The 15,038-nt window shown below is 33.9% G+C and overlaps 1 protein-coding gene across 1 annotated transcript in view; it reads right to left on the minus strand.

Moving 5' to 3' along the window:
• Positions 1 to 15,038, minus strand: part of SYCP1 (synaptonemal complex protein 1) — a 101,691-nt gene that overhangs the window by 69,282 nt on the left and 17,371 nt on the right. The window contains exons 7-10 of the mRNA XM_027866735.1: positions 8,967 to 9,025; positions 7,993 to 8,062; positions 7,105 to 7,178; positions 4,784 to 4,892 (exon numbers count right to left, since the gene is read on the minus strand). Of these exons, the coding sequence (XP_027722536.1) occupies positions 4,784 to 4,892; positions 7,105 to 7,178; positions 7,993 to 8,062; positions 8,967 to 9,025 (312 nt within the window). The remainder of the gene's footprint in view (positions 1 to 4,783; positions 4,893 to 7,104; positions 7,179 to 7,992; positions 8,063 to 8,966; positions 9,026 to 15,038) is intronic.

Here is a 15,038-nt window from a genome sequence, read left to right on the forward strand (position 1 = left end):
AGAGAGAGAGAGAGAGAGAGAGAGAGAGAGAGAGAGAGATGGGGAATGGCTGATCAGTGGAGCACTCAAAACACACACAATATTTATCAATTAAGTCCACCATCTTTTATGAATGTAGTTTGTGGTGCCCCAAAACAGTTACAATAATAACATCAAAGATAACTGATCACAGATCACCACAACAGATATAATAATAACGAAAAAGTTTGAACTATTCCAAAAATTACCAAAATGTGACACAGAGACAAGATGTGAGTACATGCTATTAAAAACATGGTGCCAACAGGTTTGCTTGATACAGAGTTGCCACAAACCTTAAATTTATAAAAGACACAGGATCTATGAAGTACCATAAGGTGAAGCACAATAAAACAAAGTACACAGTAGTAAATGGCCATAATAATCTAGTGATTGATAAACCTAAAGATCCAAGCTTTTGGAACAAAAACTCACTATGTGAGAAACTAGGTATAGACCAACATTTCACACTGTATGCCAAAATAAGGTCAAAATGGGTATATGATTTAGACATAAAAGGATAATATCATAATCAAATTTAGGAGAGCATGGAATATCTTACCTATCAGAACTATGGATAAGGCAAGAATTTATGACCATACAAGAGATTAAAAAGCATTATGGGAATTAAAATGTATGATTTTGATTACATGAAATTAAAAAGATGTTGCACAAACAAATACAATGCAGCCAAGATTAGAAGAAAAGAAGAAAACTGGGAAAATACATTTTTATAGTATATTTCTCTGATAAAGGCTTTATTTCTCAAATATATGTAGAACTGAGTCAAATCTATAAGAATATGAGTCATTTCCCAATTAATAAATGGAAAAAAGATACGAACAGGCAGTTTTCAGAAGAAATAAAAGCTATATATATTCATATGAAAAAAGTCTCCAAATAACTATTGATTAGAAAAATGCAAAGTAAAACCACCTTACATTTATCAGATTGGCTAACATGACAGAAAAACAAAATGACAAATGTTGGAGGGGATATGGAAAAATTGGGACACTAATGCACTGTTGGTGGAGTTGTGAACTGATTCAACCATTCTGGAGAACAATTTAGAACTATGCCCAAAGGGCTACAAAACTGTGCATATCCAGCGATGCCACTGCTGGGTCTATATCCCAAAGAGGTTAAAAAAAGAAAGAAAGAAAAGGACCTATATGTACAAAAATATTAATAGCAGCTTTTTTGTGGTGGCAAAGAATTGGAAATTGAAGAGATGTTCATTAACTGGGGAAATGGCTAAACAAGTTGTGGTATATGATCATGATGGAACACTATCATGCTATAAGAAATGAAGAGCAGGATGGTTTCAGAAAAACCTGGAAAGACTTATATGAACTAATGCAAAGTGAAGTCAACAGAGCCAGGAGAACATTGTACACAATACCAGCAATATTGTATGATGATCAACTATGAATGACTTAGCTATTCTCTGCAATACAATAATCTAAGACAATTCTGCAGGACTTTTTTTTATGAAAATGCTATCTCCAGAGAAAGAACTGAAAAGAGTCTGAATGCAGATTGAAGCATACTTTTTTTTAAACTTTATTTTTTGGGGGTTTTTTTTTGAGGGGATCTGGGGTTTTTTTCCCACAACATGGCTAATAACTACATGTGTATAATGGACATCAAATTGCTTGCCTTATCAAGGAGGGATGAGGGGAAGCAGAGAGAGACAGAATTTGGAACTCAGAATTTTTTTTAAATGGTAAATTGCTTTTATATGTAACTGGAAAAAAAATAAATTTTTTTTAAAAACAATTGGCAACTTTGGAGAGATCAGTTCAGTTAAATGATAAGTATAGAAATCAGATTTGAAAGATTTAAGGATTGAGTGAGTGCAGAGAGAGTGGAGGCAATGAGAGTAGTCAGATTTCACTAAGAGTGTGGCTAAGAAAGGAGGAGAAATGCAGGAAAATATTTTTAGGAAATAACAGGGTCTAGTGAAGATTTTTTTTTAATGGGAAAGACTGATATGTTTAAAAGAGAGTTTGAATCTTGGGGCAGCTAGGTGGCACAGTAGGTAGAGTTCCAGCCTTGGAGTCAGGAGGACCTGAGTTCAAATCCGGCCTCAGACACTTGACACTTACTAGCTGTGTGACCCTGGGCAAGTCACTTAACCCCCATTGCCTCACCAAAAAAAAAAAACAAAAAACAAACATGCTGTTATATTAGCACAAAGCTCAATAAAGACTTGCTTGACAAAAAGCCAATGATTCTGCCATCTCATACTCCTAGTAAATGATGGGTCTTGCTTTTTTCATCCCCTTTTACACATCACCCCATGTGCAGACTGGGCACATAACATTGTTGTTATGGATCGGGACTGGACTGGTCATTTTTTTTTTGCTCATGCATAAACATTTGTAGAGAAAGCAATAATAACAAAAATTACAGAATTGAGAGAGAGAGAGTGAGAGTTTGGAAATTTAAAGAGGGGATAATTGTGGATAGTCTGCCAAAAAAAGACATGGGAAGATAGGATTAATGGTACAGGAAAAAAAAGTGCAGAGGGAGAAGAAATTATATTGGTTAATATTTTTCCTTCTCCCCTTTGCAAGGAATAGAGGTAATACTTAAGGGAGGAAAATAAACATGTAAAGATAGTTTGGAGATGATGTCTTGAACATCACATACAGTTTTGTTTTGGTTTTTTTATTTTCAAGCCTTAGCGTTTGCAAGACAGGTCTCTACAAAAAGAAAACTAAAGCAATTATTCCCAGAATCAATGGAAAACTCAAAAAAACCTAGCAATATTCTTCAGAGTTAGCCTTCAGAAAGCCATTTTTAGAAATAATTTAGTAACTGTATATTAACTTCGTAAGAAAAATGGGGAGAGGGGAGATGGGAATTCTTTTAAAACAGAAAGTTATGGTAAATTTTAACAATGTAGCCACTAAGACATTTCATATCCCTATACTACAATTATAAAACACCTGGTATAAAACTAGAGATTTAATAAATAAGCTTTTCTTGGTCATTTAGATATTGAAGCTCCTATTTGTAATTTCACAGCTTTGTCATAAAGAATATATGAGTGGAAGAGAAACTACAAAAACATTCCCTGAAATCTCAGGCTCCCCAAAGCAGGTGGCCTCTGAGAGAAGGGTAACCCCAAACACATATGTGAAGACCTTTCTCTCTATAACACAAGATACTCTAAATCACGCCCTATGTCATATCTCTTCTGTATATCATAAGTTACCAAACTCCTGGTCTACATAGTCCCATCTCCTCTCAGTTTTCCTAGCAGCAGATAAGAACTCACACAAGGCAAGAGCTCACATGGAGATCAGAAGTGTCACAAGGGAATTCTCAAGGTCTCTCTGAAGAACTTTGGAATAAATTGTGAGACATAGGAGACATTGGCACAGAACTATCCAGCACAGCGTACCTGCATCAAATAAGGTGCTATACTCAATGAGCAAAAACTGCAGTACCTCGAAAGAAATGTGAGATGCACAAATTTAGAGACACTTTCACTCCAAAAGTTCATATGAACTATTTGTGCCCAACCTGTGGTAGAGCCTTCCAATCTCGTATTGGTCTGATCAGCCACAGTCAGATACACTGTACTTTGACCTCAACACAGTGATTGTCATTTTGGTCCTCTTTGAGAACAAAGGACAACAACAACCAACCAATCATTTTCACTAGGAAAACTTTTTCTCTGAAAAAGTAAAAAGTGAATTTTCTTAGAAAGGTAGCAAGATGCAATGGAAAGGGTACCGAATTTACCAAGGACCTAGTATATACCCTATTTCTGACACTTATTCAGTGGGACCTGGGGCAAGTCACTTCTCTGCTCTGAATATTTCCTTATCTATAATGTAAGGATAGTAAAACTTACACTACCTACCAGAAAGAATTATTTTTGTGAAGAAGATGTTTTCTACAGCTTAAAGGGCCAAAGAAGTGTGCTGTTATTATTCTGAGAAAAGTGAGATGCAATACAACACACCAAAAAAAATGCAATAATCATTTATAGGACTGATAGGTTGTAAGCATAAAAGAGAAACAAAACCTGGGAACAGATTATATAGCAAGCTCACTTCATACTTTACTGAAAAAAATAAAACCATTCGCCAAGAGTTTCTCTTTTTCCCCCTCTTCATCTCACATCATTCAGAGATCTCTCCCTTCTAAAAGCCTGTTATTTATATCTTATTCCCCTTATGAGAATGTACTCTCCTTGAGAAGGCAGTGTTTTTTGCCTTTCCTCGAATCCCCAGTGCTTAGCACAGTGCCTGGCACACAGCAGATACTGAATACATGCTTTTAAACTGATGTCAGTCAGTTCTGTGCACATTACATATTACCTTTTCTGATATGTTTAACTAACATCTGCAAAGAGACTTAAGCTAAGAATTTACAATTGAAAATTTTTCTGTAATCAATGCCATAAATTCTCTAGTGATTTTACTAAAATTTAATTTCATTTAGAATTAAACTATTCATTATTTCTTATAAAATTAATGAATTTAATGTAGAGAAAAAATATTTAAGTACTTCTCACAATAAACTAATTTGACATACAATAATATTGCCTATGGTCAAACAACCCATTTTCAGGAACCATAGTTTGTAGCATTTCTTAGACTATAACACAGCTTGTATAGATTTGGTAAAATTCCCATTGAAAGGTATTTCATAATCCATGTACCTGTCTTGAATTCCAAAATTAAAAAGCCTTATACTAGTTATGAACTGGATACATATTATAAAATTTCAGTATTAAAATTCTTACTCATTTTTTCTTGAAATTGATTAACTTTATCACTGTATTCTTGTAGCAGAGATTTTAATTCTTTAATTTTCATTTCTTTCTCATCATTCTGCATCAATAATAGTGATACCTAATGAAATAAAAATAAATTCTATGTATCAATATTTTAACATAAAGTTTTCTTTATTTTCAAATCTTTAATCCCCAAATCTTAAAAGTGAAATTAGTCCTTATGTATACTCATCAAATATTTAAAAGAATCCTTTTAAAGTGAGCTAAAATAAAAGTTAGACAATTCAAATTTTAATGCAATCATATTCCTTTTGAATTTTCAGATAAAGTAGATTACAGAAGTGAATCAATTGCTAATTATATTAAATATTTAATATTTTTCTGTACAACTATGAATTCTATATACAAATCATTATATATATGTGTGGGTATATATATATACATATGTATGTATATGTGTGTATGTGTTAAACAAACACACAAAAAGAATCAGGTAGAAAAGAAGTAGATTTCTAAAATGTCATCTACTAAAATAATCCAAACTTTTTTCATTGAACTCAGCTGAACGCCAAAAAGGAAAAATACTATATAAATTTTAAAATAGTCTAAGTCTCCTCTTTATTCTAGGGTATAATAACTATCTAGCTAAAGAAGCAAAGAGAAGTCTCTTTCAGGTGTGATGTGGTAGAAAGAGTACTGGACTTGGAATCAAAAGTGGTAGATTCAATTTCTTAATTACGTCATTTACTAGCTATGTGACCTTTACCAAATTATTTCAACACTTTAAACCTGTTTCTTCATCTACTAAATGAAAGGCTTAGACTAAGGTCTCTTCTAGTTTTGATAATCTATGATTCCATAGCCCCTCAGGGGTAAAGGATTAATAAACAAGCCTGAGTTCCCAGAACACCCAGCGATTTTTCTTGTTGTTCAGTAATTTTTAGTCATGTCCAACTCTTCATTATCCCCATTTGGAGTTTTCTTGTCAAAGATACTAGAGTGGTTGGCCATTTCCTTCTCTAGCTCATTTTACAGATGAGGAAACTGAGGTAAAGAGTTCAGTGACTCACCCAGAGTCACACAGCTAGTAAGTGTCTGAGGACAGAGATTTGACTCAGGAAGATGAGTCATCCTGACTCCATCCTGGGCACTCCATCCACCTCATTGCCCATGTGATGATGTGATCATAATTATGATGCAACCATTTAAATAGTGATATGTACATAGATAGACAAGATGAGATTAGATGAGATGATATGAGATAGATATAAAACTTCAGTTATCCACAGTTGAGTATCTGTGGATATTTAGAAAGGCCTGCCAAAGATTACAAAGTTTTGGACAACAAAGGAAATTCTAGGGGCAGCTAGGTGGCGCAGTGGATAGAGCAACGGCTGTGGAGTCAGAAAGATCTGAGTTTAAATGCAGCCTCAGACACTTGACACTTACTGACTGTGTGACCCTGGGCAAGTCACTTAACCTCATTGCCTAGCCAAAAAAACAAAGAAAATTCTAGACAGGACCAGTTGGTGTTCTCATCACTTCTATCAATTGAAGGCAAGAGATACAGAAGAGAAAAACTGACGTGGAAGGTTGTATCTGAGAAAATGGGATTTGGAATTCTGAACCATTGCTAAAAATGAAGGAATGACAGGTTCCTAGACAGGAATGGAGTACACCTAACCAAAACTGATAACAATTATTTGAATAGTGGAGACGATCTGGTTAAAAATCAATGGAGTGAGAAACAGAAGTGATTTTTCAAAACCATTTTGACAGAGAAAATGAGAGGTTTTCCAAATAAATCATAATCCTGGCATGAAGGCATGGTATAGTAGTGATGTGGATCTGCACTTGCCTAGACAACTAATTGCTAGAGTGTGCTCTGTCAAAAGTAGAGCAGATAATCTCATATCATATGAATTTGGTGTGATCTTTCAAAAATGTGGAGGAACCAACAATTTTTTAATTCAGTTTTCATGGAAAAGTAGGTTTATGGAACAATCAAGTGTTTTCTATAGAGAATATTCTATTATCCCATTGTTAGGAAGGAAAGTAGGAAATGGCCACAGGCAAATAAAGAAAGCATTAGTAAATAAACGTAATGGAAGTTTTGTGAGCCTATGAACATTTGTGGGCCAAGGACTGGAAAATCCATTAGAATGGAAGTTTAAAAAATGTTTTAAATCTTCATTCTATTAAAATTTCTCCATCAAACCAAATTAAATAGTTGGAAGATAAATTCCAAGTGATTTCGGACAAGGGAAAGGGAAGGGATTTCACATTTCATAAATAACATACAGTTGCTTAAAAAAAAAAAACCCACAAACCTTCTTTTCCTTATCATGGACTTCTTTTAGGTGTTCTTTTTCAAGTTGTTGAATTTTTTCACATGCTTCCTTTACTTTAGAGATAAAATAAAATCTACTCAAGATATAAAATTAAAATATGCTTCAAAGACTTTAAATATGTGGATAATTTCCCATTCTCATCTCAATAATTAGAGTTCACAAGCTTTTGCTTTACATACTTACACATTTTGGTTTTATGTTAAATACCATGTTAAATACCAGAAATTCACAATCAATTGTTACTGTCACCTTGAATAATAACTGCTCATATTAACATAGTGCATTAAGATTTGTAATTCTTCACCTGTCAGTAATGATCTTCCCTACCTTGCTCCTTATATTGAGCTTTGCTTGCATATCTTATTATAATACTTGCCATGTATCAACTTATGCTATATACTCTAAATATTATAATAGGTATTTAATATTAAATATTACAATAAATGCTTATTGAAATGAAAACAATTAGAGTTACTTTAGAAATTGTCAAAATTATCTTGGTAGCACATATTCTATAAAATAAATGTTATTCTTTTCAATTCTTTAATAAGCAGAATGTTATAACTATCTCTGGTATAAAACTGGTATGCCTTATTTGAATGTACATATATTAATAATTTATATATTTTAATTAGAATACTATAATGACAATAATCAGAAAAATATTTTTAATCTAGTAATAAGTATATTGCACTAGAAATCAATAAACTTCAAAGTAAAACTTTAAAGTAAAAAATTTATTGATAGTATCAATTGATAATCTATATCCCCTAAATTCATATTTAAATTATATATTGCATCTCATATCTTCTCTTATGACATAACTGCTACAAGAAGAGCATTATAAATATTAAACAGGATCCTTACACTTAAAATGCATTTCTTGTCTGCGACTTTCAGCTCCTACTCGAAGTTCTTCAAAAGCTTGTACCATTTTCTACAATACAAAATATAACTTTTAAAGATTATATTTGGAATCTTGAAATATGACAGTTTGTAGAAAATGACCCAGATTTAAATATAAGACCACAGGATATACAAATAAACATAATCTGTGTTTAACAGTGATCATATAAATAAAATTTTGGAAGCCTTTAAGAAATGATAAAGACAGAATTCTTAAAATCTTATTTGGACCAGCTGTTATTGGGGGTACTACCACCAGGTACTTACGCAAAATAAATAACAAAGTAAACAAGTTTTATCTCTGGTGCCCATGTATCCCCTTCCTTAAAACAAAAAAACCCTGACTTTATCTTATTATTATCCCTACTAGGTATCATCCTCTATTTCTCCTTCCCTTCTCAGCTAAAATCCTTGAAAAATATATTTATAGTCAGTGTCTACACCTCCTGTCTCACTCACAAAAGCAGCATCTTCAACATGAAGACTTTTTTAACCACCCCCACACACACACACGGACACACACACACCGTTACTCGTACCTTCCATTGCCCCAAATCATCTTGTTTCCACACTTTATATATTTTGTTTATACTTACTTATGGATACATTACCTCTAACACCCCTACTAAATTCTAAATTCTTGAGGGCAAAAACTGTTTCTTTTCTACTTTCTATCCTCAATATATGGCATTGTAGAGTCACTAAATAGCTATTAAACTTGTTAATTGAATTGATATTTAAAAGCTAATGGAAATTTTGATGGAATTAACATTTTTTAAAAAATAACAAACCTTCACCTAACCAAATTACTTATAAAATGACTAAGTTTTTAAATGAATAATTGTCCATATGTTCCTGATAACCAAACTGCTTTGTATTAGGAAAGTATCTGTTCACTTCTAAATTTAAAATTCTTAAGTTTTTCTACAACTTACCTCAATATTATTATTTAGATTTGAATATAGTTGTCTAGTTTCTTCCCTTTCATACTCATCTATTATTAATATAAAAAATTAAGTTTAAAAAATGAATACAAATGCAGCATGACTAAAGATACACAGAACATCTTAAAATATCAAACTGGGTCAAATCAATAGGTGAATGAACTATGCAGTCTAGCATTCTATCTGTGAGGGAATCACAAAGGGTCATTTTGGGGCAAGTACATCTACTCTTCATGATGTCAGCCCAAAAAAATTTTAGTTATTTCAAATGACCAAAATTCTGGTCCCAGATCTAACTTACTACATGACCTTAAGCATAATACTTTACTTTTGGGGCTTAAGTTTCCTCAACTGAGAAAAAAAAATAGGCTAGGTGATATATAAGGTTCCTTCTAATACTAGCTAATATTCTTCAATCCTTAGCTTAATTCAAACATTTAATTCAACATTTACTACCAAATATTACATAACAGGCACTGTGCTAGGTGCTTATTCTTTTAATATAATCTCATATAGAATTATTATCCATAAATTTACGTAAACCTTCTTGATTGCATTTCAATTAGTCTGTATGACCTCGAGCTTTAGAACCCAATATATAAAATAACATCTTTATTTAGCTTGAAAATATATGTTTCAAACTTAAAGAGGTAGCTCTTTCAGTTCTACTGTGAGGAGAATAGGTAAATAAATTCATGTTCAATCAACCTATATTCTTCATGATTTTTAAAATTTCAATCATATCCTTTCTTGTTATTTGACTTTCCAGACTGAATTTCTTCATCTATTCTCTATCCTCATAACATTCAAAGGAAGATTAGAAAACACTAAAATAACAGTACAATGTGCTTCCTCCTAGTTAATCCCTGATTATCTCTCTCTCATACACACAAATACACACACACACACACACACACACACACACTCACACACCAATAACAATATCCAAAACAAAACAAATTGAAACAAGCAGGAAGAAAATTTTAAAAATCAATGAAAAATCTTAAAATTAAAAAAAATAGGTTCAATCAGCAAGTATTGCAACATAGATTAGTAGAAACAAGAAGATAAGTACAATGGCAAAAACTCCAACATCAACTAAGCTCATAGGCAAATGCAAATAAAGTCACATTCAGTACTTTCAAAGAAATAAAGGAAAAAATAATTCCTACAAAAAAAATGAACACAACACACCATTAGAATCATTGAGACCTAGAATTGTGGAGTTAGCAATGAGATTATAAAGAGCCCAACTCCTTTATTTTATAAACGAGGAAATGAGTTTTGATGAAAGAATAAAAATATAGCAGTAAACTAGTAATACACACTAAAAAAAAATAATATGGTAGATTTAAAACTAGAAAGGATCTTAAAGGCCACTGAGTCCCTCCTTTTACAGATAAGAAAACTGAAGTAAAGAGAAACAAAATTACTTGCATAGTGTCACATAGTTGATAAATAAATGCCTGAGTCAAGATTTGAACCCAGATCTTCCTAAGGTCCAATGCCCTATCAACTAACCCATGCTATCTATCTCTCATAACAGATACCTTAAAGAGCAGGACTGATAGGAAACAACAAAGAATCAGTGATTCTTAAGGAAAACTAACACAGCAAATCCAAAAGTATTAGTTCATTCATTCATTCAGTTATTTATATTCTACTTCTAACACAGAGTGTTAACTTGCAGTACGAATAGGATGGGGGATGCTGTAAATTACCACTGGAGGGGAGGTGAAAACCAAGGACAGTCCCATAGGAGCCAATAAGCTCTCCAGAACCAACATTAGAAGATATCACACCAGTGCCCACCAGAAATGGAAAGGTGCGAAGATAATACAGATATTTTATATGTCTTTCACTCCTTTACTATCCTAGCATTATCCTTGGATAGTTCATAGAATCATAGGATCATAAATTTAGAACAGGGAGGAACATCAAAGGCTATCTAAAACAACCTCCTCATTTTACAGATGTGAAAACTGAGGCCCAGAGATATTATGTGACTTGCCTAAGGTCATATAGGTGGCAAATGTGACAGAGGTAGAATTTGAATTCTAGTCTTCCAACTCTAAATCCATTGCTCTTTCTACTGTACCATGCTGCCTCTCAATATGAACAGTTCAATACCAATACAGGTGACCCAAAAGACAATGGCACAAATGACAATGGATAGCCACAAGGTAGGTATAAGTAAACTGCAGCATAATACTAAAAATTTTTGAATTGGCATAAAGACACCACCAAGGACATATATTACTTGGAAGAGAGTTATATCAGTTATGGAACAAAAGTTCTTAAAGATAAATAAACACTTGGTAATATGCCAGTATTCAAGAAATGTTAAAAGAACCAGAGAGAAATCTCCAGAATGTTAGCTAAATATTCTAGAAGCCATTTATGGAAACACATGACCAAAATCACCTGCACCAGAATTCATGAACTTTACCCCTCAGTCTCCATTAGGATGATAGAGGAAGTCATGAAATCACACTGATTGAAACCATTACAAATTCACATTATCTAATCTCAACTATTTCATCACTACTATAGATATTTTTTGTTCATCACTGATTTACTGTCTATCATACTTTTCACAGTAGCTGTTCCAAATTTTCTCTATTCACAAGTTTTCAAATGCTTCCTCTCAGCAGATTATCTTATCTCCAAGCTTCCTAATTTACTGAAAAAATTGAGGTCATGAGTGTGAAGTCTTTAGAGAAAGATATGTGCCCTTGAAGGGATTATGTTGACAACAATCAAGCTTCCCAGACCTGAAAAAAGAGTTGGCATTTTCATGAAAACTCAACATAAAATAAGAATGTGATATGACACCCAAAAAGTTAATTCAATTTTTGGTTGAATTAAGAACTACCTCTCCCCTTCTCTTCCACCAAGTCAAATGTAAAGCTCCTTGAAGGGAAGAACTGTTTTTGTTTTTTAATCCCTAGAACCCAGCAAAATACCTGGCACTGCTTAATAAATGCTTGTTTGATTTAATTTAATTGACTAGGGAAGTGATAGCTTCCATGTACCCTTTCCCAGTAAAACCACATCTTAAATATTTTATTCAATTCTAGCTGACACATTTAGAAAGCACACATAACCTGGAGAGCATCCAGAGGACAGTGACCAAAATGGTGGAGGGTTTCACAATCACACTATATAAGTATCAATCAATCAATAAACATTTATTAAGCATCTACTACGGGGCAGGCACTGTGGCAGGTGCTAAGGATATAAAAAAGAGGCAAAAGACAGTCCCTGCTCTTAAGGAATTTACAATATAATGAGGGAGACAACACGTAAACAAATATATACAAAGTAGGCTATAAATAGGGTAAATAGGAACTACTTAACAGAGAGAAGGCACTGAAATTCAGAGGAAAGATTTCCTCTAAAAGATGAGATTTTATTTGGAACTTAAAAGAAGCCAGTAGTTGGAACAGAGGAGGAAAAGCATTCCAGGCATGGGGGACAGCCAGAGAAAATGCTCAGAGCCAAAAGATGGAGTATCTTATTTGTAGAACAGCCAGGACACGAAGTTACCAGATCAAAGAATACATGGTAAGAGTAAGGTCTAAGAGGATTGGAAAGATAGGAGGGAGTTAGGTTACATCGGACTTTGAATGCCCAACAGAGCATTTTGCATTTTATTCAGGAGGCAACAGGGAGCCACTGGAGTTCAATAATAGGGGAATGACATGGTTGAACCTGAGATTTAAGAAAATTACTTTGGTGGCTCAATGTTGGATGAATTGGAGTGGAGAGACTTGAGGCAGGAAGACCTACAAGTAGGCTATTGTAATAGACCAGGTGTGAGATGATGAGGTCCTACATCAGAGCAGTGGCAGTATCAGAGGAAAGAAGGGATGATACATAAGTGAAATAGACAGGCATTGGCAACAGATTGAATATGGGGTGGTGAGAGATAGTGAAGAGCTGAAGTTAACTCCTAGGTTGCAAACCTGAGGAATCAGGAGGAGGATGGTAATAGGGAAAGTAGGAGAGGGGGAAGATAGAGGAGGAATGATTACAGTGAGTTCCATTTTGAACAACAGTTTGAGATGTCTACTGGACATCAAGCTTGAGATGTCTCAAAGGCAGCTGGAGATGAAAGATTGGAGGTCAGCAAGAGGTTGAATCAGGAGAGTTAGATTTGAGAATTGTCAGTACAGAGATGATAATTAAATCCATGGTTGCTGTTGAGATCACCAAGTGAAGTAGGGGAGAGAGAGAAGAGGGCCCATTATTCTGAAGAAGAGAAGACTAGGTAAGAAGTATAGAGAATTCTAAACATCTTTAAGTATTTGATTGACTATCATATAGAATTAGACTTGTTCTGTCTAACCTCAAAAGACAGCAATGAGTGGAAATTTAAAATTCATGCTTGATGTAAGGAATTACTTCCTAACCATTAAAAATATCCCAATATGGAATGTCTTCCCTCTGAAGGCAATAAATTCCCATTTATTAAAGGTCTTCAAGTATTAAATGAGCATTTGTCAGGTATATTGTAAATTAGATCTTTAGATTGTGTGACCTCAAAAGTTTCTTTCAATGCTGAGACTCTATTCATTCTTTTCAAATTAAGATAAACTAGCTGTTCATGAAATGGGTTTATCATTGCATTATCATTAGCAAAATTACTAAATATTTCAAATGGGTATTTCACAGAATGGGGGAGAGAAGAAAAACAAGCTAAAGGGAAAGGGAGTAAGGCAATCCTTAAGAGACATCATTATTATTTATAAGTTAAATAAATCTTAAAATTATTAATATCTTATAAGACAGAGGAATTAAGTTTGGAGTGAATCTAAGAAAGTTATCATCTCGAGTGATAGAATTAAGTCCCAAAAGACTTTAACAGTTTAGAATGAAGAGCTAAATCTAATCAATTGAATAGTCCTTCACTTAAGTTCAAATAAGTCAACTGCACATGTATGGGATGGGGAAGGCATGTCTAGACAACAATTCATGGGGAAGAAACCTAGAGATGTTAGCGGATACAGCTCAATATGAGTCAACAATGGGAACTGGCAGTCAAAAAAAAAACTAATAAGATCTATATTACATTTATAAAAGCAGTTTTCAGAATAAGTGAGGAGCTAATCCTACTGTATTCTGCCCTGTTCAGATGACATCTAGATTTCTGTGTTCATTTCTAAGAACCGTATTTTAGGAAGGACTTGATAAACCAAGTTAAATCCCCAAAATTGTGACTAGTAAGTAAAAAAAAAAAACCCTGAAAATTACACTAAATGAGGACCAGATGAAAAAACTAGGAATGCTTAGGAGCAATGAGAGAAGTTGTAAAGAGGCAGATCTCAGTTTCATATAAAGAAAAACTTCCTAACAATTGTTGTTTGCCCTTTGTTTTTGAAGAGAACCAATGACATTACAGGGTGATGTCTTGACTCATGCGTGAACAGGATTTAAGTGAGGCAGAGTTGCAGAAAATCATCAGCCTTACTCTCTCTTCAAGGGTCATTAAAGTCCAGTGACAAGACAAAAGTCAGGATGACTGGTGATGGCTCAGGATGCAGTGGATGACCTTGGTGTCTTTGATGTCTGACTAAGCTCTAAGCTCCACAGTGCCTGCTTCAGCAACCCTTATATCAGTTGGAACAAACTGTTCTCATCTGCCTATTCTGTCAGGGAACGTCTTCGCATGGTTGAAGTAGACACTCCCCTAACTCACCAACAGGTTAAAGGTCCATTGGTTACCCTCAACCTGGTTTAGTTTATCTGCTGACATGGTTTACCAGGGTGTGGTCACTGGTGACTTTACAGAGATCTGTTTCAAGCACCTCCCTAGGACTGATGTACTAAGGCATAACAGTGCATTTTTAATTTGTTTCTCCTTGCACTTGACAAGATATTAAAAACTTACAGTCTCTACCGAAGGAGGAAGTTCCCAAACCAGGAAGTCCTCAAACTGACACAATTACTTGACTTTCATAGATTTATGGATATAATACATATTTATCTAAGTAATTTTTCATTTGAAAACAATCTCATCCTCTGAACTCCTTAGAAACTCTGGAAACCTTTACAAGATTA

The sequence above is a fragment of the Vombatus ursinus genome, unplaced genomic scaffold (assembly GCF_900497805.2).
Source record: "Vombatus ursinus unplaced genomic scaffold, bare-nosed wombat genome assembly UNPS02014782.1, whole genome shotgun sequence".
Classification (NCBI taxonomy): domain Eukaryota; kingdom Metazoa; phylum Chordata; class Mammalia; order Diprotodontia; family Vombatidae; genus Vombatus; species Vombatus ursinus.